A 24,593-nucleotide genomic window follows, 5' to 3' on the forward strand; every position below is an offset into this window, starting at 1 on the left:
CTGTAGATAAAGGTCTATGTTTTCGCATAAAACAACATTATCTTGCTGGACTTCATTGCTTTAACTTAATTGTGTTACTTTCTACCAGGTGTCGGACACTGTCGGTTAGATCACAACACAAGAGTCCGAGCACTATTGTTCTTATGAATATCGTAAAAAAAGTCACGGTTATAAAAATACCCATGTCCGTGTGGACAAGGCCTGAGATGCAGATTAATATGGGCCAAAAGGCGCCTCCTAGTGGTCTAACCATAACCCTACCCCAGACCTAAACCTACCCATAACCGAACAAAGATCTGTCCGTTTTAAAATGACGCTAAAGGGTGCCATGTGCGTTGGATTTAGACAAAATTTTTAAAAGTGTCACTATATGACGCCCTAGGATGAGAACGCGTTGATTATTTCTGAAGGATCATGTGACACTAAATACTGTAATGATGCTGAAAATTCAGCTTTGCATCACAGGAAAAAAAATACATGTTAGAATGTATTCAAATATTATAAATTGTAGTAGACTTGCAAGTAAACTTGCAATTTTTTTTATTTATTTATTTATTTTGATCAAACAAATGCAACCTTGGTCAGCAAAAGAGAATCCTCCCTAAAACATTTAATAAATCTTACCGACCCCATACTTCTGAACTGTGTTGTATCCTGTCATCATATGAAATGAATGTCTGTCTTATTGTAGTGTTGTTATTCTAAGATCTGAGTGAGCGAACTTTAATGCCATGCCTAATATGACAGGTCAGCAATTAACACCTATACAAATATGCTCACGCGTAGGTTGAATTTCAGTCTCATTAGCAAGGAGATAAACATTGTCCCTTGCTGTCAAATGTAAATCTCCCTTCCAAGTCTACTTTGGAGGTGTTTTTGCTTGGACAGGTTGTTGTGTAACTTCTACGTGTAATTGCTCTTTAAACGCCATCCCTGTAACCTGTCAAAAAAACCTTGAAGGACAACATGAAACTCCATTTTCTCTTTCACAGCTATATTACACAGCTTGAGGCATGTCTGATTACACAGATTATCTTCAAGTATTCCTGGTAAAATCAAAGTAGTTCTTTTGAAACCCCCAGTCGTGATAGTTGATACCTTTTCCTGTTTCTGTCACTTTTCCTTGAAAGTGTCAGGTGACGCGTGCGTTGTTTCCGATTCTCATTCCCTTCATCTCTGGCTTTAACTACCATGTCTGGCTTCTGAGATAAAGCTGGAGAAAAACAGCCGATGCGTGTACAGCTCACCTGTGCAGCAGAGAACACCTATCTTTATTCCGCACTCGACTTATATCAGTCGTGATATACCCTCATCACGACCCGCCGTGCAGCTTGGCACGTAAACCATTTCGCGTCAGCTTCCTGCATGTTCTAGTTTATTATGATGTCCATTCTGGTGGTTAGATTCTCCTGCTACAGTATTCATAGGTAGCTTCATGTCTCATGCAGCTGAAACATTCAAATTCAGAATGAAAAACTTTTTATGTCACGTAGCCACATAGACTGATGGCAGAAGGTCTAGACTCCACAACAGCTTTCAATGGCCAAGGACTGGATGCCGTCTGACTGACATGCAGCACAACCAATCACAGTTCGCTAGGGCTGTCAACTTTAGTCGTTTAGTCGACTAATTGGTCGATGCCGTCTTGGTCGACTGACATTCTTATTGGTCGACCAGTTGCATTTTTTTTTTTACCAATAGAAAGAATTTTTCAATGATTTAGTCCTTGATATTTATTCCTTTATAAGCAGTTATTTATTACTGTATTCTAAATATAATTAGCCTATGTTTTGTCCCCAACTTTAAAATGCTTTAATTGAGGCTATTTTTGTAACTGCGCCACAATTTAGCGCACACACATAATACACTCGGGAACCGCACGTGTGGCTGGCTGCGCTGCTGCTTGCGCTCGGTAAGGGATGCTGTATTCATTCAGTTAGAACGCTGCGTTTTGGCTTTAGTCGACAAAATGTCCAGGAAATCTAAATCTTTTGTCTCGCTGCATTTTAAAACAAAGACGACAAGACTGTGGAGGGAGGCGATCGCGTTGCTCCATTATGAGCGCGCAAGTCGCGCGCCTACATTTGAAATCGAACTTGAGCGCGCAAAAGACGTGAGCAGCCTTTTAACGGCTATATCATGCTGACTCAATAGATTGTGTTTTCTTAATGTTTTCGTTTTTATTTGTACACTTGACGCATTTGAAAATAGCCTAAATAATGCAACAAAACGAAAATAAACCTATACGCGGTCCTACAGCCTATTATTAGGATTGTTTTTAAGTTATTTGGGTTCTTTGTGTGTTGTTTAAAACGCCTTGATCGTCAGGACGAAAGTTAACCCATAGCTTTGAAAGTAAAGAAGAATATAAAGCCTGTATAAACGAGAGCTTTTGTTGGGATTTTTCATTATGTGGTCAGGTGCGCGATTGTGACTGTTACTAGACCTAGGACAGAGCTCTTCACTTTTTGCAGTTAAAAAATCACTTAATTTTCAAAGAATTGTATTATTATTATTATAGTTTTATTTATTTGTGATGTTTTTTCGTTGTTGTTTTATATATGCTCAATGACAATTGTTTAAAAAATGTTTAATCAAAACATCACGTTTTTTTTTTTTTTTTTTTTTTTTAGTCGACTAATCGTTGCCATGACTCGACTTTGGTCGACTAAGGATTTCTTTAGTTGAATACAGCCCTACAGTTCTCTTTGTTCCGTGTCATGTTCAGGGACGTGAAAATGTAATGTCGATGTGGCTACGGTAAGAGACCGGTGTGTCTATGCTGCCAACTTTACATACTTCACATATTTTTGAAAATCCAGTTCTCATTGTCAAAGTTGTAAAAACGACAGCTTTATCATTCCATGAGGGGGCGTTGGCATCACCGCATCTTTGTTTCCAAACAAACTGTTAAAGAACCCGACAGGCACGTCTCTTTTTTTGGTGAATTTCTTTGGTGAATGTCTTTATTGCCATTTTTGATCAATGTAATGGTGCGTTCACACTGGACGCAAATAGTGCTCAGGCACGAATTATTTCAATGTTAAGTCAATCCAAAGATACGTTACGTGAGTAAAAAAATTCCTGCGGCGCGAATTCCATTTCCATTTGTGCGAAATTCCATTTGCGCGTCGAATTATCGCAAATTGAGTGTCTGGCGCGTTAAGCGCGAATAGTGCTATTTGTGCATTCATGCGTTTGACGCAAATTCGCGTCTGCCGCCCAAGTTGAAAAACTTTGGCGTCAATTCGCGCCCCGTTAACCAATCAGGAGCCTGCTGCTTGCTAACGTGATGAAGGATCTGGATGCTTCAATAAATTATTTTATAATATGACTAAATGCCTGGTGTGGTTCTAATGTACAACAAAGCAAATATTTTATCACTTAAAACTTTATTTCAATATATGAGACATGTTCATTTTGTATTGAATGTTATTTATTCCATATCTAGATTATATGAAATATTATTATGATGTAAAGACAACCAACATACATGTGCATAAGTCCGTGTCTGGACGTGAGAGAGAGAAAAAAATCACAGGATAGGTTAATAACTTTTGGAGGCTGGCTCTATTTATCATGAAAACAAATGACAGATTAAACGGATGAGGGCGAGGGTGATCCTTGCTCAGATGCGGGACAACATGTCATCAAACTGGGCGCGAGACAGGCGGAAGTACCGCTGACAGTGGCCTTCATCCAGCACAGCTCCTGGAGCCAGCAAATGGTGAAACTCGCCAAACGATTCGACTCGAGGGTCCAGTGGACACCAATAAAGCGACGATGATCCCCACGCCACTGTTCTGCTCTCCAGAGAAAATACAGAGCGGTGACTCTCTCGATGAATGCTCGATCAACATAAAAAGATGGCCGCCAACGAGTTTCGATTCTGACGCGCGTAAATTTCGCTTCAAACTTTTGTTTTTATGCGCGTCAGTTTCACTCTTGACGCGTAAATTAACACAAAGTGGTCCAGCATCAAACTAGACGTGGTAAACACGAATTTAACGTGCTATTCGTGTCTGCTGTGTACGTACAGTAAGACATCCTTGCTGAATACAAGTAGTAATTTCTTTCAGAAAAATACGAAAAAAGAAAAGAAAAAAATAATCCCACTGACTGATGTGCAAAAAAACAGCAAAGTGACCTGAAAATAACCATTAAATTGATTTTTGGACAGTACACGCGCATCTGCATTTGAATTGCCACATATTGTGTCAGCACAATTAGGAAGTATATATAAACTGAATTTGCAATCAGTGAGACTGAGCGCTCGCTGTCCATCTTGATAGTTCAGTGTGCATCTCATAACACATCAGGCATGCACGTCGTGTCATCAGCTCTTTCTGACGAGATATCGCCACCAGCTGGCATTTAGAGTTAAATATGATGACACGGAAAAAGACATTCAGATTTTGGCTAATATATTCTGCCTATATTGTCTTTTCAAGTAAAAGGCTTCAATGCATGCCAAGTGAACTGACTTGCCTTAAATGGATTTTCGTCTCACTTTTTTGTCATTAGCTTTAGTCTTAGAATTCTACTTTTCGGCTGAGATCAAGTTTCGCCCTTAAGAGGCATCACAAAAGGCACCTCTAAGGAGCTCACATGACTGCTCATTTGCATGTTGACTCATGGGTTTATTCTTTTAAGGCCTTTTTTAAAAATGCTGGCGGAGGTCAAATGTCTTCAATCCCTGTGTTTAAACTTGCCAAGTGACTATTCATGAAAGAATTTCTTGATTCTTTTTATGCAGTACTTGAAGGGATAAAGAAACAGAAGCAGGTCAGAATAATAAATATCCGTGTCATTCTTTAGTCAAGTCAAGCCTCGGTTAAGCTGGGTCTCAATCGGAAAGCAGACTGCGGATTTCTGGATTAAACTCGATTAGACTGTAGCGACTCTCTTAATCGCTGATCCCGTTTTATCCGACCTCGTATTTAAATCTAATTAAATTGCGACAAGATCAAATTGCAAGATTAAGGCTGTAATGGGAAGATAACAGCCGTTTCTCTGACAGAATGTTGTTGAGGCTTTAGAAACGTTTCAACAAAGCGAGAATGACGGAAACCTCCTCTGTTTCGTTTCTCGTCTCGTTTCCCTCACTCTACACCAGTCTGGTGAAATTAGCAATGGCTGGGGGCGTGCTTCATTGTAATCAAAGTTATTCTCTCTCTGAGGCAGATGCTCTTTCTCGCTCTCTTTTGGGTGATGAATGGGAGGATGAGTGGCCTGATTTTCTTCTACCCCGTCAGCACTGTCAGTGTTTCATAATGAGAAGCTACAGTCGTGAGAGATTGAACCGTCTCTGTGTTCTAATAGCTCGCCAGCCAGCCCCGTCAAAGACCCGTAATGAACACGAAGCCAGCTGACGGGAGGTGTTAATGAGCTAGCTGTCTTGACGCCGCCTTGCAATTTGTCGAAAGCATTATAGTTTAACACTTCGTCCGTTTCCCTTAATAAAATGTGAAATCTTGGAGTGGATTCAAAAGATGCAGATTCAAAATGGGCATTTTTTTTTTTTAACAAGATGAGTTACTGAAGGGGATTAGCACGGATAAAGTAAATCGTTTTTGCTTTAGTTCGAGTGTTACAGGTGCCGGTTGTGATGGTGCTAAAGGTCAAAGTCCGAGGCTTAATTTGGCACTGTAAACTGTACTCGTAGTTTAAATCCTGTTTGTTTGTTTGTGTTTTTCAAAGAGCACCAAATCAAAATTTGAATAATCTTCATGTAGCTCTTTCCATACAATGTTCCTTAAAGGTGCTATATGTAACTTCTCTTCTAAAATGAATCCTTTTTTTTATTGCCTTCTCATTATGGAACACTGACAGTGCTGACGAGGTTGGAGATTCAGGCCACTCAACCTCCTTTTCCTCAAAAAAACGTAATTTTTCTTTTCCGCTGAAGAAAGAAAGACATTTCAAAGACAAAGGATGGCATTTGGGGTGAGTAAGGAATCTGGAAATTTAAATTTTCAGGTGAACTAATCCTTTGACACACTATACATGATTTAAACATCCCAGGTCTCTGTTGCGAGTAGGCATTTGTTCCCAACTCTATCTGGCCACACCACTAGTTATCACATTGCATTTTTGAACTTTACTCTACTTTCTCCAAAAGTCGCTCATGCTCATTGGAAAGTGCCTACCCTCATTGAAAACGATTGACCTCAGTGTGAACACCCCATTCAAACAAACTAAAACACCCTGAACAATCCTTAGATTACAATCCTGGAAGCAAATCCAGTGGTCTCAATTCTAGAAACCATCACTGCCAAGTCCAGGATTTCTCTTCCAGTCACTGATTCCAGAGCCAGCAGACCAGTGGAACTTAGGAGTGGGAGTATGTCTGTGTGGTTGGGTCGGTGGATATTCGCAAAAATGGAGAGTCAGGCTGAATAAAAGTTTGATGACTCGCCTGTCTCTGTAGATTTGCTGACTGCAGTGTGGCATGGTTTGAATATTAAAATACAGTGAGGGAGAGCCAGTGATTGTTGACTCGTACAGTCAAGGGGTAAAGACAAACAGAGAGATGCTGTGAGTGATGGTGTCATCTTCAAGTGGCGCTTCTGGTATTGCTTCTCTTCTCTTCTCTTTGGGCCTTGTAGCCTTTTCAAACTAACTTCATTGAAACATGGGCACCTTTTAACCCCTCCTCCAGTCAGTAGTGTTGTCAAATTTTGATTCTGAATATTTTATATTGTTTTTATACATGCAGTATCGATTATACCAATACCAACTTTGCTCGGTCACTTTTGGAAAAAAAAAATCCAATATTTTTGTGATCTCACACTTTAAGGTCTCCCTGCTGTTTTCCTCCAAAATGAAATGAAGAAATTAAGATATAATTGGATATATAATACTGGATATAATTTTTTATAATAGAAATTGTATTTCTATTGTATTTTTTATAAAAATATTGTATAAGAAATATTGAAATACAGTTGTTATAATAATGCATTATTATTGTGAAATATTTCATGTTAAACATTTAATATTTGCATTGGTGTATTCTTACTGTGCAGTTGTATTACAATTAGGGCTGTCAATAGATTCAATCACACAAAAACTGAGCAAGTTATCTCGATTTAAAAAAAAAAAAACTTTAATAAGGCCCTTATTGGGAAATTAAGCATACAGCATTTATTTTGTTAAAGATAAAAACCCTAACCCTTGGCTTACCCTAACCCTAACATTGAATCGTTATCGTTTGCTATATCCAGCTGACAGCTTACTTATATACTTGATACCATCAGATTGAAGACACTTGGAGACTCCAAAGGGACACCAAATAACCAATTTAGATGTCCATATAATTTCAACATTTGTAAAGCACCCTTGAAAAAGCTTCTTAAAGTTGACGGTGTATAGCATGTCTAATATTTCAACAAGCTCTTTGCTGTTGCACTGTACACAAGTCAAGTGGCAATACCGAACAGGATCACATGGAGATGCCAAACCAACCCTAAACTAGGGGTTTCACAACTACTGATTTTTGCTAGTCGACTAGTTTTGCATAACAGTCGACGACTATTCGTTAAATGGTTTATTCTAGCGGTGTGCGACATCACTAATAGTAAATGTCTCCACGATCTGCTTTTGAAGAAATATGGTAGTAGTATCGTGTTACAGTGCATTCTATCAGTTCTGGCGCCTCTGTCTCAACTGTACAACGCGACGTAGCCTACACATCACACGTTAAGGAATAGGTACGGGCAGAGCCATGTATTGAGAGAGTTGCGACACGCTTTGATGTCGCCGCAAGGCTGTCACGTGGTTCATGGAAGCCCCAATAGTTCCAAAACAGACGCGGGCTGTCATGTTCTTCAATGGACAGACAGCAGCGATTGCATTATTAAACGGTAAATATAAAATAAAACGCACACCAAAGTACTTTTTAAGCTTTTATTGCGTTTGATTAATGTCAGTGTTGCATTTGGGGAGGCAGGGTGACAACTTAGATGTTTTTTAGGCTATATTTTTTGAGGGAAAAGCTTGTGTTTATGTTCGCATTGGTAGTTGCACTGGCTTTAGCGGCTCTAACTTAACTTTTCCATGTCATTCATCTGATGATGGACGTCTCATGATATTTATTTTAGCACAACTGGGATGTAGGTTATTGATTCCCGTGATCTTGCTTATAAATTCCGATTCAGCCATTAGCCTACCGTGATCACGCAAAGACCCGTGGACCGGTGGCCCGTTCAGGATAACAATCACAACAACCAACGTAAAATATAAATAATTACGCTGTGCATGTACAAATGAATCATTTAGGAGGGATATAGACTGCTCCCATGACGTAGCAATGACCATATTTACAGTAATGTTCGGTAAATTTTAACTGTTAGGTATCTTTTCTATTTTGAATGTACTTTATTTTGTATAGTGCTATGGACCATTTAATATGTATGTCCTGAATAAAGATATGATGATGATGATGATGAGTTAATGAGTAAAATATTTGTTCCTAAATATGATCCATAACTGTTGGGATTCAATTGGCTAATGTAGCCCTTCATCCTACCCTATTCATAGACTAAACCATTCATCAGAAAACACACACAAATACATACATATATATATATATATATATATATGCCTATATACATTACACAAACACATGCATAACCCTAAACCATTTGAATAAATCAATTGTGTGTGTATATGTATATCTAATATTATATATATATATATATATATATATATTGTATATCTAATATTATATATATGAAGAGTTCAGATGCAAAAGCCTCTAAATGCCATTTGAAATGTTCTTCTTTAATGATGATTTTTATCAAACTTGTATATTTAAGTTCAGTAATTTCACTTAAATAACAATTAATAGGTAATTATCATTGCCATTTAAGTGAAATCACTGAACCTAAATATACAAGCTTGATAAAAATGACCATTCTAGAAGAAAATTTCAAATGGCACTTAGAGGCTTTTGCATCTGAACTCTTCATATATATATATATATATATATATATGATGTTAGAAAAAAATATTATATACATCAGGTAACCATAAGTTAGCTAACAAAGTTAGTGAAGTGTTGGTCACGTAAGCTATCGCTGCAATTAACCTATTATCTTCCAATAAACATTTACTAGATCTGGCTACATAACATATAACTACAGACTAGATTCACGAGAGGTCGGCTAATGTGTGTAAAAGTAAAAATTAAAGTAATTTCATTAATTTACCAGCGAGAGGACATCGGAAGCACTGAAAATGAATGGGGTTCAATGCTGGAACTATCAGCGGTTGGAACTAATGGGCGGGTCCATGACACGCGTTACTTCCGCATTCCTGAGTTACAATGGCGGTCTACGGGACTGTCATAACTCTCTGAATACATGGCTCTGGGTACGGGACACTGCAATTCACAAAAGTTCATTGTTTGCATAAGCCTTGCCGGTTAAACATTTAATTCACACGCTGTTCTAACGTGCGCTTTCCTGAGCGCGGCATATCCCCGACGCTCACAGGCATTAGAAGCCTGTCAAACAGCGCCTGAATACTGGACTAAGTTATCTTTCAAGTCTTATTACGCTAATACTGTTAAATACACACAATGTTTACATAAACAGAATTGGCTATGTCTAAAGTGAAAGCAAACATTTGAGAGAAAATCTGGTGTAGGCTAATATGCGTCTTAAACACGTCGCGTGCTGGTCTAAAAGCCTTTTCCGCACTATAAAGACTGTACTGGTCTTTTCCGCACTATAAAGCGCACTTAAAAGCCTTTAATTTTCTCAATCCGGCCTTTTCTCAAGCCTTATAATCCGGAGCGCATTATATATGGATCAATTGCCCGCGTTCGTGTCCATCTTATGCCCGCTTTGTCACACGGCCAGTTCAACCTTGTATAAATCAGGTTATGTGCGTCTCCCGCTCACGAGCGCTCTCTCTAACACACACACGAACAGACACTGCTGTCAGCAGGCTGCGAATGTAAGTTACGTGCCCGCCCAGTGCACTCACGCTTACTAAAGCCTAGTTCACACTACGTGATTTTAAGCCCGATTTAAGCCCGATTTGCAAATCGTTGAGTCGCCGACAAGTCAGGGTGTTATCGCGTGCAAATCGCGGGCGATTAGCGGACGATTAACGCTCGCCAATCCGTTAGTGTGAAAGAGCCAACAACGCATCAAAGACAGCTCGCAGACACCTCGCAGACAGGTCACCGAGCTCAGAAAAATATCTAGCATGCTAGATATTTTGAGCAGTCGCGCGACTCAATCTCAGTGATGTCATGAGTACAGCCAATCATAGCAACGCATGGGTTGAGGACACCAGGTAAATCTTACTTTTTCTTTTTTGCATTTTTTTTTCTCAGAGCAGATCGTCGAGCAAACAGTGTGCAGCACTAGTTTCTGTCTGACGTCTATATTCGTGTGTTGTGTTCTTCTCTGCAGTTTCGCGTCATTTCTGGTTCGTTTTATTGCGTGGTTTTTCGTTACAAAACATGGTTTCTAGACCAGATAGAATCGTGTTGTTGTCAACTCGTTATTTGTTTGATTATTTTCAGGATTTAGACCGTACTATAGTACTGAAACAGCTCTCATTGAGTCACAAATGATATGCTCTTATCATCCGATCGTGGTTGTATCTCTATGTAGTGCGTTGTTAACTCGTGTAGTGAGTTACCTCCTGTTGTGGATCAATCACGTTGTGTTGTGTGGTGTGAACAGCTAAACAACTTGAACACTCATGATTTCACTGAGAGCAAGTCATGTAGTGTGAACTGCACAGTTGAGCCCGACATTTTAAAATCATGTAGTGTGAACTAGGCATAAATAAACGCCTCACCTCCGACGTCGCGCGGTCGTTGCATTCCCTTTAGCACATCTAGTGGATGCATAATGCAAACCCGGTCAAACGTTTGAAAAATGTTCTAAAATAGGTCATTGAAGGTGCGCCTTATAGTGCTTATAGTATATAGTACTGCCGCTTGTATTTAAAGGGATAGTTAACAAATATATATATATATATATATATATATATATGTCATCATTTTGTTTCCGACTAGTCGACTAAGGCCAACAGCGCCAACTAGTGGTTGTGACAGTCGACTAGTCGACTAGTTGATGAAACCCCTACCCTAAACCAACTGCCTTGACATGGCTGCATTATATACAGTACATGAATTCATTCAGAATTACTAACACATGTACAATGCATCGAGAGCGCACATACATTGTTTAATTGCACACAATATAACAGACTCAGAATCAGCCTTGTTTTCTTTACATTATAGCTGTTTTGGACTGATTGTTTTAATGAATTCTCTTACTGAATCATTGGTCTCTGAACTTTTTCAGTTTAGGGGCTTAAAATGATCTGATCAAACAGAAGCGAAATCGGGTTAAAGTCACCGGACTTCTGTAAATTTCCACCTACCTGGGTTACAAGTGCTTGTGCCTGAGGAATCAAATTAACTTGTGCCAGGATTAAATTAACTTGGATACTGTACAATATGATACCATGTGGAACCGCTATTGAATTTAAATATGTTTCAAGGTGTTGTTTGAACTTTCATTATTACCAACACTACCAGTTCATGTGCAATCCTCCTTAGTTGCAAAAGCGAACTGTCAGGTGCGAATCCAGGAATGGATGGAAAGCCCAAAGCTTGGCAATGGTGAATCATTCAGAGTGGAAAAAGACAGTCTTTTGGATTAAGTGTGCTGAGGTGGTACAGTTTTTAATATGAAAAAGATGAGGTCGGCGAAGTCAGCCAGTGCCTTGAATCAATTCTGCTCCTGTACAACATGAAATCGAAATGCTGTTTTGTGTTTTTTGTCTGTTTGTTAGCTTTGAGGAAATCTATATGCTAGTATGGCAGATATGCCTATTTAGCACTTAGTTGTTCTCTTCACAGAGTGAATATATTGATTAATCCTCTTGTTGACAGTGGTTTTTCACATTTGTTCAATAAAATGTTCCACTGAATGTAAATGTACCTGCAGTATCAAGTAATCCTCGTTCACGGCAGTGACATAACTAAAGATTATTGAATCCCTTTGACTTGTCCCAACCAAACCTTCAATAGGAAATATGCCAAGTTAGCATGGTCAAATTAACCCCAGCTATGCCAGTACTGTGCCTTTCGGGGGTACAAAATAAACCTGCTTAGAGAGCCCAAAAGTAAAGATGGTCGCCTCATTTTGACCTGGAAATGTCTGAAATGATTCAGTTTTAAGAATGGCTGTTAACTAACATAAGTGTGTAAGGAAAAATGTGTCAAAAGATCGAGGGAAATTTGATTTCTCATGTCATGACCCCTTAAATTCTGTTACTTTCCTGTTTACTTCTGTGAAGCTGCTTTGAAAAATGTCTGAAAGCAGTATAAAAATAATGACAATGACAGAGGCAAAGTTTTTTCGGTGCTGTGCATTATAGACATCCTTGGTCGACAAGTGAAAAGTGTGTTCAAGCCTATTCATGGGGTCTTTAGGCTTTGCTATCAAAGCCCACAAAAAATAACATTTGGTCATGTTTTGCATTCTCCTATTTTAACTGAAGAGGGAACATTATAGTAAGCTAAAGACCAGAAAATGCTCCTTTTAATGAGCGTTCCCTCCTATCAGTTTAGCAAAACATACTTGCTGTTTTTTTTACATGATAAAAATACAGTATTTACACTCTGTCAGTCATCCATTGGAATGTGCTGGGTTGAAATTTGTGCTGCATGTTTATTTGGTTGGTGTTTGGATAACAGCGTCGTTCTTCATAGGCGGTGTAATTATTCCATCAGCCAGTGTCATGCATTAATCTCCTCGCTTGCTCAAATTTGATTGCCTGTGCACCAATGAGGAAAAAAGCAACAATTAAGCAGGCTGAGTGAAAAATTAATTAGCACGCCTGTTTAACTCCTTTGGACCAAGGATCACAGAAGCGAGTCAACAGTTCTGCATAGTCGTGGTACAGCTTGTGCGGATTAACTGTGATCACCATTACCTGTGTTTACTGCAAGTATATGACTATTGACAATATGCAGAGGAAGATATTTCAGTGTAAATGGCATTTTGTGATGTTTGGAGTGTTAAGAATTCAATTAACACATGCATAGTCCTGTGTTGCCAGACTTATTTAATCATCATCTTATTAATGTTACTTGTGTTTTTTTTTTTTAAAGCAATGCTGGTTTCCATAACAAATGGCATTTAGCAATTTCAATTATTATTTGTGTGTAATTATTTACACTACCGTTGAAAAATGTGAAGTTTGTAAGAGGTCTTTTTTTTATATTTTGAAAGAAGTTTCTTATCACCAAGGCTGCATGTTTTTTTTACTTACCAATATAAGTAAAAACAGTAATGCTGTTATTGTTTTTGAATATATTTTGCCTGATGCAAAACTGAATTTTCAGGATCGTTACTCCAGTCCTCAGTGTCACATGATCCTTCAGAAGTCATTCTAATTTACTGATTTTCTGCTCATTATCATCATCAATGTGTACGTTTACATGCACACACTCTTAATTGGATTTTGCAATTAAACTTTACCTCAAGTGAACAATACTACGATTAAACTAATGCTATTAAGATCATAATCATAAACGCACTTCTTAGCATAATCAGAAAAAAATTGAAAATTGCATGTATATTGGAGTGAAGAGGTTTGCTCGTGTCATGTATACATCTTACTGCGTTTTAAGTCCTACCTTACTCTGATTATTATTAGAAGAAATAATTGCATTAATAATTGCTGCTTAATATTTTTATGGAAACAGTGATGCACTTTTATATGGTTTCCATATCTATATGTTTCCACCACAGAATGAAAAATAAAAAGGTAATTGAGACTTTTTATCTCACAATTCTGTCTTATTTTCTTACAATTGCAAGTTTACAACTCACAATTGGCTATTTCTTAGAATTGCAAGATGTAAAGTATCAATTGTGAGATATAAAGTCGCAATTGCATGTTATAAAGTTGGAATTGCGAGATATAAAGTAAGAATTGCTACATATAAAGTCGCAATTGCGTGTTATATTATCAGAAATGCATGATATAAAGTCAGTTGTGAGATTTATACTATTCTGAGGGGGAAAAAGAGGCTATTTTTTTCTTAGAATTGGCCTGATAACTCACAATTGCGAGTTTATGTCTCACAATTCTGAGAAAAGATGTCAGAATTCCGACTTATAAACTCGTAATTATGTGTTATAAAGTCAGAATTGCGAGATGTAAACTTGCAATTGTGCGAAAGTCAGAATTGTGAGATAAAAAGTCGCACTTCTGTCTTTTTTTTTCTCACAATTGCGACTTTATATCACGCACTTCTGACTTTACATTTCGCAATTCTGACTTTATATCTCTCAATTCTGACTTTATAACACATAATTGTGACTATATCTCGCAATTGCCACTTTATTTCTCACAATTCTGACTTCATATTTCACAATTTTGAAATAAATAAATATATGAAATATAAACTGAAACAAGCTTCCATACTTTTTCAGGATTTTTTGTTGAATAGAAAGTTCAAACCAACAGCATTTCTTGGAATAGAAATATTTTGTAACATAACACATGTGTTTTTGTCACATCAGTTTAATGTGTATTTGCTGAATAAAATTGAAATTAAAAAAAATGTTGAATAGTTAAACACGTAAAAGGAGTGTTCTTCAGCATATTAGCTGTAGAATTGAAATTCGTAATGTGAATCATTAACTTTCACTGATATTAGTTCCAAAGTATAACGACAACACTTATTTATTTTGGATACACAGTGATTGTAACACTGCTTTTCCTTTTGTGGTATAATTTCATATTTTAGAAAGCAAAACTGTTGTTTTTATGACTTTAAATGTTGCTTTACACGCCCGACGGTCTCTTCCTGCTTTAGTTTGACACTGCTTGACCAGAATAAGTTGTACGGTGGATTAGATGTACCGCAATGAAAACAAAATCTACAAATTCACTAGCTTACAAAGCACTTGACAGAAAAGCATCAGTCTGTGGCATTGATTCACCAGTGTCTGATACGACTTCTATGCGTCTTCATATGTTTCAGCATCGACAAAGTCTCAAAGGTGGCATCTCCAGTCCTGGTCATCCACGGCACGGAAGACGAAGTGATCGATTTCTCCCACGGCTTGGCCATCTACGAGCGATGTCCACGTGCGGTGGAGCCTCTGTGGGTGGAAGGCGCTGGGCACAACGACATCGAGCTTTACGCTCAGTACCTCGAGAGACTCAAACAGTTCATTACGTTTGAGCTGGCTACCTCCTGAAGACACGGCAGGGCGAGACGCACACACACACTCACACGTGTCGTGTAGGGTTCCCCTTTACCCACGGCTGAGGACGCCATCAGTACTTGCACTTGCTGAAGGGGAAAAGCGGAAGTCTCTCTCTTGATCTTTAGGAGAGTTTTCATCCCTACAGGGGAAACGCGTTTTAATAATTTCGAACCACTTTCTATTCTTTTATACTTGATGAAGAAATGCTGAAGTTTTGCACCGCATTCAGTACACTGCGTTTTTGATTTAACCATTTTTCTTCCTTTTTTTTTAATGCTCCTCAAGGGTTAATTAAACTGATGCACTTTTATTGTGCAGATATTTTCAGGTTGATATATTTTTGTTTTCAATGATCTTATTTTGTTGGTGGCGGGAAATTATGTCATGGCATTCCGTTTTATTACATTTCTAGTAGATTAGTACAAGAGTAATCAGTGAGTGACTTTTTACATGGCCAGTTTGTGCGTGCGTGTGTGTTTAAGTGCGTTTATACGCTCATGCGTTTGTGTGGTAAAGGCCACTGAATCTTCGGTCGATATAATTGTAGCTTGGGCTAATTAAAACAGGAAGAGCTGTGAAAAACACTTGACCCGTAAGTAATGAAGATGTACTGTCCGTGAATACAGTGGGAAAGGGGGGGGGGGGGGGGGGGGGGGGGGGGTATTGTCTTTTCAGCGGTGAAACATGGTGCTTTGTTGGAACAGCATTCAGGGCATTGTTTCCGCATTAACACTTCATTGTTTTTACCGTGGGTTGCATAAAAATGTGAAATTTGAAGCTTTCTCTTTTGCTTTTAGCATAAGCCTTATGTTCTCAGACATTTCGCTACGACATTCCTGTCAATGATTTCTCGGAAATGGGATTTTGAAGATTTTCTCTGGGCTCCCGCTCGCTGCTACTCTAATGGGAAAATCACTGTGAAAGCTGAACCTAGATATGAAATTAAGGTATCACACCTCCACACCATTTTGAAGTTTATCCCCTTTTCCTGACATTGGACTAATTACAAAACCCAGTCCCTCATACTGCAAATGAAGGACTGTGTTTGTAGACATTTCACCATAACGCTACACAAGAGAATGTTTGGAAGTGCTTTCCATGTTAATGAAGGACATCGATTGCTACCGAACTGGTGCGATCGTCCGATTGTATGTTCGTTAACTTGACTTTGTTTTTTTGTTTTTTTGCTGTAAGGTTATGCAGTGGCGGTTCTTGTACACTGTTGTTCAGAAATGAAGCTCTTCCGTGCTTGACCTCAGTGGACTTGACACCCTCTTTTTAAGGAATGGCAGAAACTGATCACATCTGAGTCCGTCATTGCTTTTGATACTGACATTTTTACAATGTTTTTTTAGTAATTATTAATATTTACACCTCTTTTAATGCTGGTTTGTAAGATAACTGTACTGTACAGTGTACACCCTCTCTCTATATATATATATAAATATAGGTAAAATATGAAGTAAATGGTATTTAGCTTTGATTTTTATTGACACTGGAATCACAGTATGCAAATATAATGCAGAAAAAAAGTAGTTGGTACAGACTCTTTTGCTTGTAGTTTTTTTAAATATAACTTTAAAGCCTTGAATGTGCTGCGAGGCAGATTATTGTTCTTTCTGTTGGTTGTTGCTTTATTGCAACACACTTGATATTGTACTGCTTATAATGGAATAAAGGATGCATGGAAACCAAAACTAGCTTAACATGTGAAGTCTTTTCATTTCTCAGGTTGCTGATTTTTATTTCGTTTGAAAAGTTTTAGAAGGTCAAATGTGTCCAATTGTTCAGCTCGAGTCATAATAGTGTTTATAATGCCTAATTTGTTGCGGTATTAACATCTTCTGGATTATTAAAATAGTTTAGTGATCATTTTATATTGGAAACTGCTAATTTAAATGGGTATACAAATGTCAATGTATACCTATTTAGCTTGATAGCTAACTTAAAGCAATGTGAGGTTTCATTTATCCATTTAGAGCTTAAGTTATACTTTTTAGAATGAAATCTATGTTTTTTTGGCTAAGATGCGTTCAATTGTTTCAAATAAATGCTGATCTTTTGCTCTGTTCATTAAGTAACCTTGAAAAAAACATGTATTCCACAAAAATCATTAAGCATGACAACAGTTTTCAACATTGATAATAAATAATTGATTCATGAGCAACAAATCAGCATATTAGAAGGATTTCTGAAGGATCATGTGACACTGAAGACAGGAGTAATAATGCTGAAAATTCAGCTTTGCCATCACAGGAATAAAATACATTTTAAAAGATATAAATTTCACAATGTTACTATTTTTACTCTATTTTTGATTAATTGCTTGTTTAAAAAGTCAAACCAACCCACATTTTTTTAATTGTAGTGTAACTAATACAAATGTAATAAGAAATGAATCCAGCTAGCTATAATATTATCATAAAATGGATAAGAGTGTGACATTTGTAAGCCAATTGTGTCAGACTTGAAGACAAGAAAGTCTTTCTGCAGTGCATCAAAAATAGAACCTGGCCAACTGCAGATGTCCATCAACTAAATGAGTGGCGTGACACAACAGATGGTTCCAGCGCAGACAGTGCTATTGATTTTAATGGCGCTGCTCTAGTTTTGATGTGCCACACATCTTCGCTATGGACACAGTGTTACTTTCTATTCTGGCGAATTGCTTTCAGAAACATGTATTGAATTATTTCTACTGGTAGTCACTTATAATTTTGAACTTTTTGCCAGATTAAAGTTTCATTTTACAAGCTGTGAATACAAGTTTGTGATTTTTACCGTAAATCTGTAATTGTCAACTGTATGACAGACTCCTTTTTTTGAAATTGTCTTCAATGTAGTTAGGAATTTTATATACATAAAACATTTTATCTGCTCATACCCTTCAAACATTATCTTAAATTTAACAGTGAATTGAATCAGTGCTGTGTCCAGACTTAAAGAGCTGGTGCTCCTGATAACTTGTTTGGATTAGAATACTGTTACTATTGGAGGTGTATAGCCACATTTTCTGTATGTTTAATACCCATAAATTAATACTAAATATGCAGAAATGTGTTGTATATAAGATCTTACTGCAATACCAATGCTTGTGCTGCGTTCTATTATTTATCCGTGTCGGAGTTCTGTCTAGGGCGTTGCCTAGCCACATGCATCAACGCGCCCCCTTTTCTTGGATTTCCCAGTTCGGAAGTCGGACAACCGTGAGGACACTGAGCAAGAATTCCGATACGGAATCCAAGATGGCTACCCACTGTGTGACTTGTAAGTATGAATTGTTTTCATTGTTTTTGGACCGCTTGGGTTGTTTAAATTATATATTGTTTAAATTATATACCTGCAATACCTTACTGTGTCCGTATCACTGCCTTTGGGTATGGAAATCGGTCTTGTTGTGAGTGCAATATTGAATAGCCTTGTTTCAAACGGGTGTTACTAATGTGGCTAGTGTTGCTAACAGAAGATAAACTAAAACATGAAACAAAGTGACAAGTTTAGAAGTTCAAATGGCTGCGTTTTGATAAGTGCTTGGTTCTCGGCCAGTGCTACCATAGCAACCACTTTCCGGGTGGCATCCATGTTTTTTTCCAACTCAGACGCGCAAAACATACCACAATGAGTGATGTCATATCCAAGTCAGTTAGTTGACAATAATAGAACGCACCTTTACGGCCCTATTTTAACGATCTAAGGACGTGCCCGAATCCACTTTTGCTAGTTTAACGACGGGGAAAATGGTCTAAATAGTGTGAAAATGGTCTACAACATGGTGCAGGACATGAAAATGATAACCGCGTTGGGCTGAAACTAGCAAGAAATACTTGTTGCGCCTGGTGCTGCATTGCGCCGGGTGTATGATGGGGCCCTTGGAGGACTTTACACGACAACAATGTACTAAAAAAAGGTTTACTTACATTTTTTTGTTTTTCGCATACAGACGACAATGTTGTCAAAATAATCCTGTTTGCACAGATCTATTAAAATGGCTAACACTTTATTATACTGCCAGACCAGTAGTTGGCTATGTCCCTTTGTCAAGACTGAACATATATACATGTGCAAGATGTTGTCATTTGCAGTTTGAGATGATAATGGTTAAACCAGTTCTCAAAAGTTTTTGTTTTCAGGCACCCAAAACGCTGTTGTCATGTAAATTAACATCATAGCACTTGCATAATAGCAAAAAGGTAGTGTAAACAGCTTAGTAATAAAAAAGGTTTGATGGGGTGCTATATCTAGCTGACGGTTTTGCCACATTCTTCATAAATAAAACAACCACCATCAGCGGCCAATTGACCCTTCGCAAAGCCCCGCCCTCCCTAGTTACTGTTGCTACGCCTGTCAAGCTTTCACGGCTGGCCCATCTATTATAGTGTGGATGCACCCGGTGTCAGACATTCCCAATGAGATAATTAGTAATTTTCGGTGAACAAGTGAAATATCTGAGAGAGCAAGACAAAAGGGACTACAGTACGCATTCGAGGGATATATTCACGACATTATATGCAACCGATTAGAGAATAATTTCTTAAAAATTGAAGTTAAAGCCTAACGTTATTGTCCCAGCGCAAGCAGCAGCGCCTCATATGCTGACCGTTCAAATGGGAAACACAAATTGAGGAACAGCTATGTTCATACACAGCAGGGTATGTGAAAATAATCTTAATAATTATAAATCAAACAGCTTATCAATAAATCTTGTGGAATAACAATACCGGGAGAGCCGCGATCGGATTGGGTTAAGTTACTTAGTAAGGGGTAACCGTTAGTAGGACGTCGATTAACAAAATGCTGAAATATATTTTAAAGTATGTCAGTGAGCCTTTGTCTTGTCTCTTTAATCGTCTTATTTTACGTTATCATTATGACCAAAGAACCGTCAATATTTCCAAGCAATAGGTGTTTTTGTTAAGCATGTTGACATTTACCAGAATGGATCTCGCACATAGATGCTAGATCACACCAATCATTTCTCCCCTTGGCTTTTAGATTTTCTGGAAGAAAAACAATTCCTCTCCCCCTTCCAAACTTTTAGTATACCGGTATCAGATTTGCACAATCCATACGCACAATGCTTCAGCATGTTTCCCTCGTTCGAAAGCTTGCCTCCCGCGCATAGTTACGGTTGCTATGACATGATTGGCCAGTGGCGGTTTTCGGGCGTGGCAGACATTTTACCAGCTAACACACACATTCTACCCTCCTTCTCTCTACTTTCAGAGGCAGAAGTCTTCAAACTCCTTTCCAATCGCCCTTTTACATGCTCGCTTGATCCTATTCCCACTTCAAGCCATTTCTTCCTCAGTTGTACCCGCACTCACACACATCATAAACACTTCTCTTCACACTGGTACATTTCCCACAGCATTTAAGCAGGCTCAGGTAAACCTACGGCTTAAGAAACTCACTCTAAATCCAGCAAATCTGGAAAGCTACAGACTTGTATCCCTTCTTCCATTCATCACGAAAACACTTGAACGAGTTGTTTTCAACCAGATCTCTTCCTTACAAAGAACAACCTCTTGGACAATAATCAGCCTGGTTTCAAAAGCGGACACCCAGCTGAGACTGCCCTGCTCTCAGTAATTGAAGCTCTGAAACTGGCAAGAGCAGCTTCCAAATCCTCAGTTCTCATCCTGCTGGATCTGTCTGCTGCCTTTGACACAGTTAACCACCAGATCCTCCTGTCAATCCTAAAGATAAAGGACATCTCGGGAACCACAATCCAATGGTTCAAGTCTTACCTCTCAGGTAGGTCCTTTAGGGTGTCTTGGAGGGGTCAGTTGTCTAAAACCCAACATCTAGCTACTGGAGTGCCTCAGGGCTCAGTTCTTGGTCCACTTCTCTTTTCCACCTACATGACATCACTAGAATATGTGATTCAGAAACATGGCTTTTTCTATCACTGCTGATGACACACAACTCTACCTCTCATTTCAGCCTGATGATCCGACGGTAGCTGCTTGCATCTCAGTCTGCCTGACAAACATTTCTGGCTGGATAAAGGACCACCACTTACAACTAAACCTTGAGAAGACCGAGCTACTTGTGGTCCTGGCCAACCCAACACTTCAACCCAACAACTTCACCATTCAGCTAGGCTCGTCATCCATAACTACATCAAGGTAAAGCCATGGAACCTTAGAGTTGTAATTGATGATCAATTGAACTTCACAGACCACATTACTAGAACTGCCCGGCCATGCAGATTTGCCTCGGACCCAGACTGATCTCATGAAGTAGCGTGTGTATGACACGCCAATTCGTATTTCCATTTTTGGCGTGCCATCAAGACGCATAATTGCTTTTCAGCGTGTTTATGAACGCCGTTGACTTAACGTTATAGAAATATATGATTTACCTCAACCCCGTCCCTAAACCTAACCGTCACTGGGGTTAATGGCATTCATGACTGTTCCCTTACCATCCTAGGAAAGAAAAAGATATGACTTACCTCAACCCCATCCCTAAACTTAACCGTCACTGGGGTTAATGGCATTTATGACTGGAGATTTGACGTCGTGTACAGACACGCGGAATGACGCGGACGTTAATGGCGTAGACATACACGCAAACACGCGGATACACGCGGATAGCTCAAAATGCGTAGAGATAACACGCCACTTGACTCGAAAGTGGCGTGTATGTTTACGCAAAAGTCTGCTCGGACCTTTACCATGACTGTTCCCTGCTTGTGAAATGCTCTGCCTAACTCAACCAGAGCTGCTGAGTCTGTAGCCATTTTCAATAAACAGCTGAAGACATCTTTTTCGGCAGCACTTGATCCAGTAATACTAATACTTTCTTTTCTATTTATAAAAAAAGGCATGTACTGCGTTTCAATAAACTGAGAAGGGTCATAGCACTTTCATACTGTGGTTCTGCTGTTAGTTTAACTGCTTCTTTTGTTAGCATATGCTAAATGAATAAATGTAAATATACAAAAAAGTCACGTTTGTATTTATTTATATGGCTCATTTAAAAACGGGCTGACCAAAAGTGCTGAACAATAGATAAATCACACATTCGTTTCAAAATATCAAAATGAATTAAAAGCTAAAGAAGAAAAAAAAACGGTTTTAAGAGATTATTTAAAAACGGTTGGAGATTGAGTCGCTCTGATATAAACTGGAAGGCTGTTCCACAGCCTAGGGCCAGCAATCGCAAAGGCTACTTTTACCGTGATCTGTAGACAGATAAAAGTCTCTGATCACCAGACCTCAGGTTTTGTGTGGGTTTGTCAGAGTAACTCTGACAAAAAGGGTTGTTGACTTATGCCTAAAATGTTCCAAGGAGAAATGGCTTTAACAACACTTTCATGTTTAATGGGTTATTTAATTTTTTTTGGGAACCCTAAAAAGGTTATATGAAGTGCCTGAAAGAACCCTTTAGGGAACCTTTTCTTTTAAGAGTGTAGCCTTTTCTTTCTTTCTTTCTTTTAAGTATCTATAAATACATCTCCCAGATGGCGTCTCTTTATAATTTCCTTTTTCCATTGTTCCCTTGCTCTATCTCTCTCCCTCAATCCATAAAAGCCATTTTCATAGAGGAAGGCTGTTAACTTCTGCAGATAACTTAACTTCCGCTGTTCAAATGCGACAAGCAGGTGGAACTGGAGGCAACAATTAAGCCTCATCTGTTGGAACCAGTAATAGTTTACATTGGCCAGGGACCAGATGTCCTGTGAGGGTGGGGAATTGGCAGAGCTTAAGGTTGAACTTCTGATCCAAACGGGTGGGGAGCACCAGAAGCAGTTTTTACTGATAGCAGATACATATGATGATCTGATTTCTGTGGGCTTTAGGTGTGTATGGGTGTTTTAAGGTAAACATGGAAATATATAATATGATGTATTTGAAATAGGATATTTAGTGAGGGGAAATGTATGGTGTAAGACCAGAAAATTAGAAGGTAAAAAGGGTTTATTTGGTTTTCATTTTTTTTCTCCACTTTTTAAGTTCTTCCTGAAGATTGAACACTGGACAAACAATGGAACCCTGATGCAAAAACTGTTAATCAAACTACAACACAACAAAATGATACAAAAAAGCTGAACTGATGTAACAAACTGCTAAAATGAAACAATATAATGAAATGCAGACCGTGACTAGGGGCTGTAGTCAAAAAAAAAAATATATATATATATACATATATATATATATATATATATATATTGCATAACTTGCATAAGAGCATCCTAACCATGCTCTCTATTTCAAAATCTTTCAAAATCAAATGATTGTTTTGTTTGAGAAACAGACCAATATTTAACACATTATTTGATGAACTTTTCCCCTCGTACAGCATCTCCCAAATATTTCTCTAATCAAACTACAACACAACAAAATGATACAAAAAAAGCTGAAATGATGTAACAAACTGCTAAAATGAAACAATATAATGAAATGCAGACCGTGACTAGGGGCTGTAGTCTATATATATATATATATATATATATATATATATATATATATATATATATATATATATATATATATATATATATATATATATATATATATATATATATATCTTGCATAAGAGCATCCTAACCATGCTCTCTATTCCATATCTTTTGAAATCAAATGATTGTTTTGTGTGAGAAACAGACCCATATTTAACACATTATTTGAACTTTTCCCCTCGTAGAGCAGCTCCCAAATATTTCTTGTTTTGTACATTCAAACATGTGACATTACATCAAGAGACCCATGAGAATCAATGATGTTTGACATCACTGACATCCAACCTGGTTCAAATAGCATATTTAAAAATGCAAATGAACAGTGTTCTTTATGACATAAGGCCTACAAAAATGAAGCAGAACATATTATTATTAGTTTGGGTGGTGTAGACCTAGGTCTGATCCTCTGTTATCCACTGTCTCACATTCCTAGGAGGACTGCAGGAGTTCCCACACTTCACTGGGCAAAAATCCACCCCAGATACCCAGACAAGAGGCATCTCAGTCCGCCTTGAGTAATCCACACAGGAAGTTTACCTTTCCGGAGAGCATACGCAGACCGTTCTTCCAGCCTTGGATAAGTTACAGATTATTTGGCAATGGGAACCAGGCTCACACTGCCTGCTCTACATTTGCCAAACTTTTTATTGGGGAATTAAAATATATTTAACCAGGACCGAGTGCAAACTTTCCAAATGAAACCCTCAATCATCAAGACAGAGATTGATTCGGTTTCATATGCCACACCATCTTGAAAGGGGTTGAATGATACTTTTTTTCCTCCTGGGGTCAGGTGGGGTTTTTTTTTTTGGGGGGGGGGGGGGGGGGAGGATTTATATATTTATTTGTTTTTTTGTTTTTTTTAT

At 38.2% G+C, this 24,593-nt stretch overlaps 1 protein-coding gene across 2 annotated transcripts in view; it reads left to right on the forward strand.

Moving 5' to 3' along the window:
* The window catches only part of abhd17c (abhydrolase domain containing 17C, depalmitoylase), a 44,975-nt gene extending 28,015 nt beyond the window's left edge, over window positions 1-16,960 (forward strand). The window contains exons 3-4 of one of the 2 annotated variants that reach the window (XR_005622733.2): window positions 15,032-16,207; window positions 16,455-16,960. Coding sequence is in view for 1 of the 2 variants with exons in the window: in XM_039670372.2 (XP_039526306.1) it covers window positions 15,032-15,251 (220 nt within the window). In the remaining variant the exon portion in view is untranslated. Of the gene's footprint in view, window positions 1-15,031 lie in introns of both variants that reach the window. The other variant, XM_039670372.2, reaches the window with a different exon arrangement.
* Window positions 16,961-24,593: the final 7,633 nt, after the last annotated feature.

This window comes from Pimephales promelas, chromosome 1 (genome assembly GCF_988280905.1).
Source record: "Pimephales promelas chromosome 1, fPimPro1.hap1.1, whole genome shotgun sequence".
Classification (NCBI taxonomy): domain Eukaryota; kingdom Metazoa; phylum Chordata; class Actinopteri; order Cypriniformes; family Leuciscidae; genus Pimephales; species Pimephales promelas.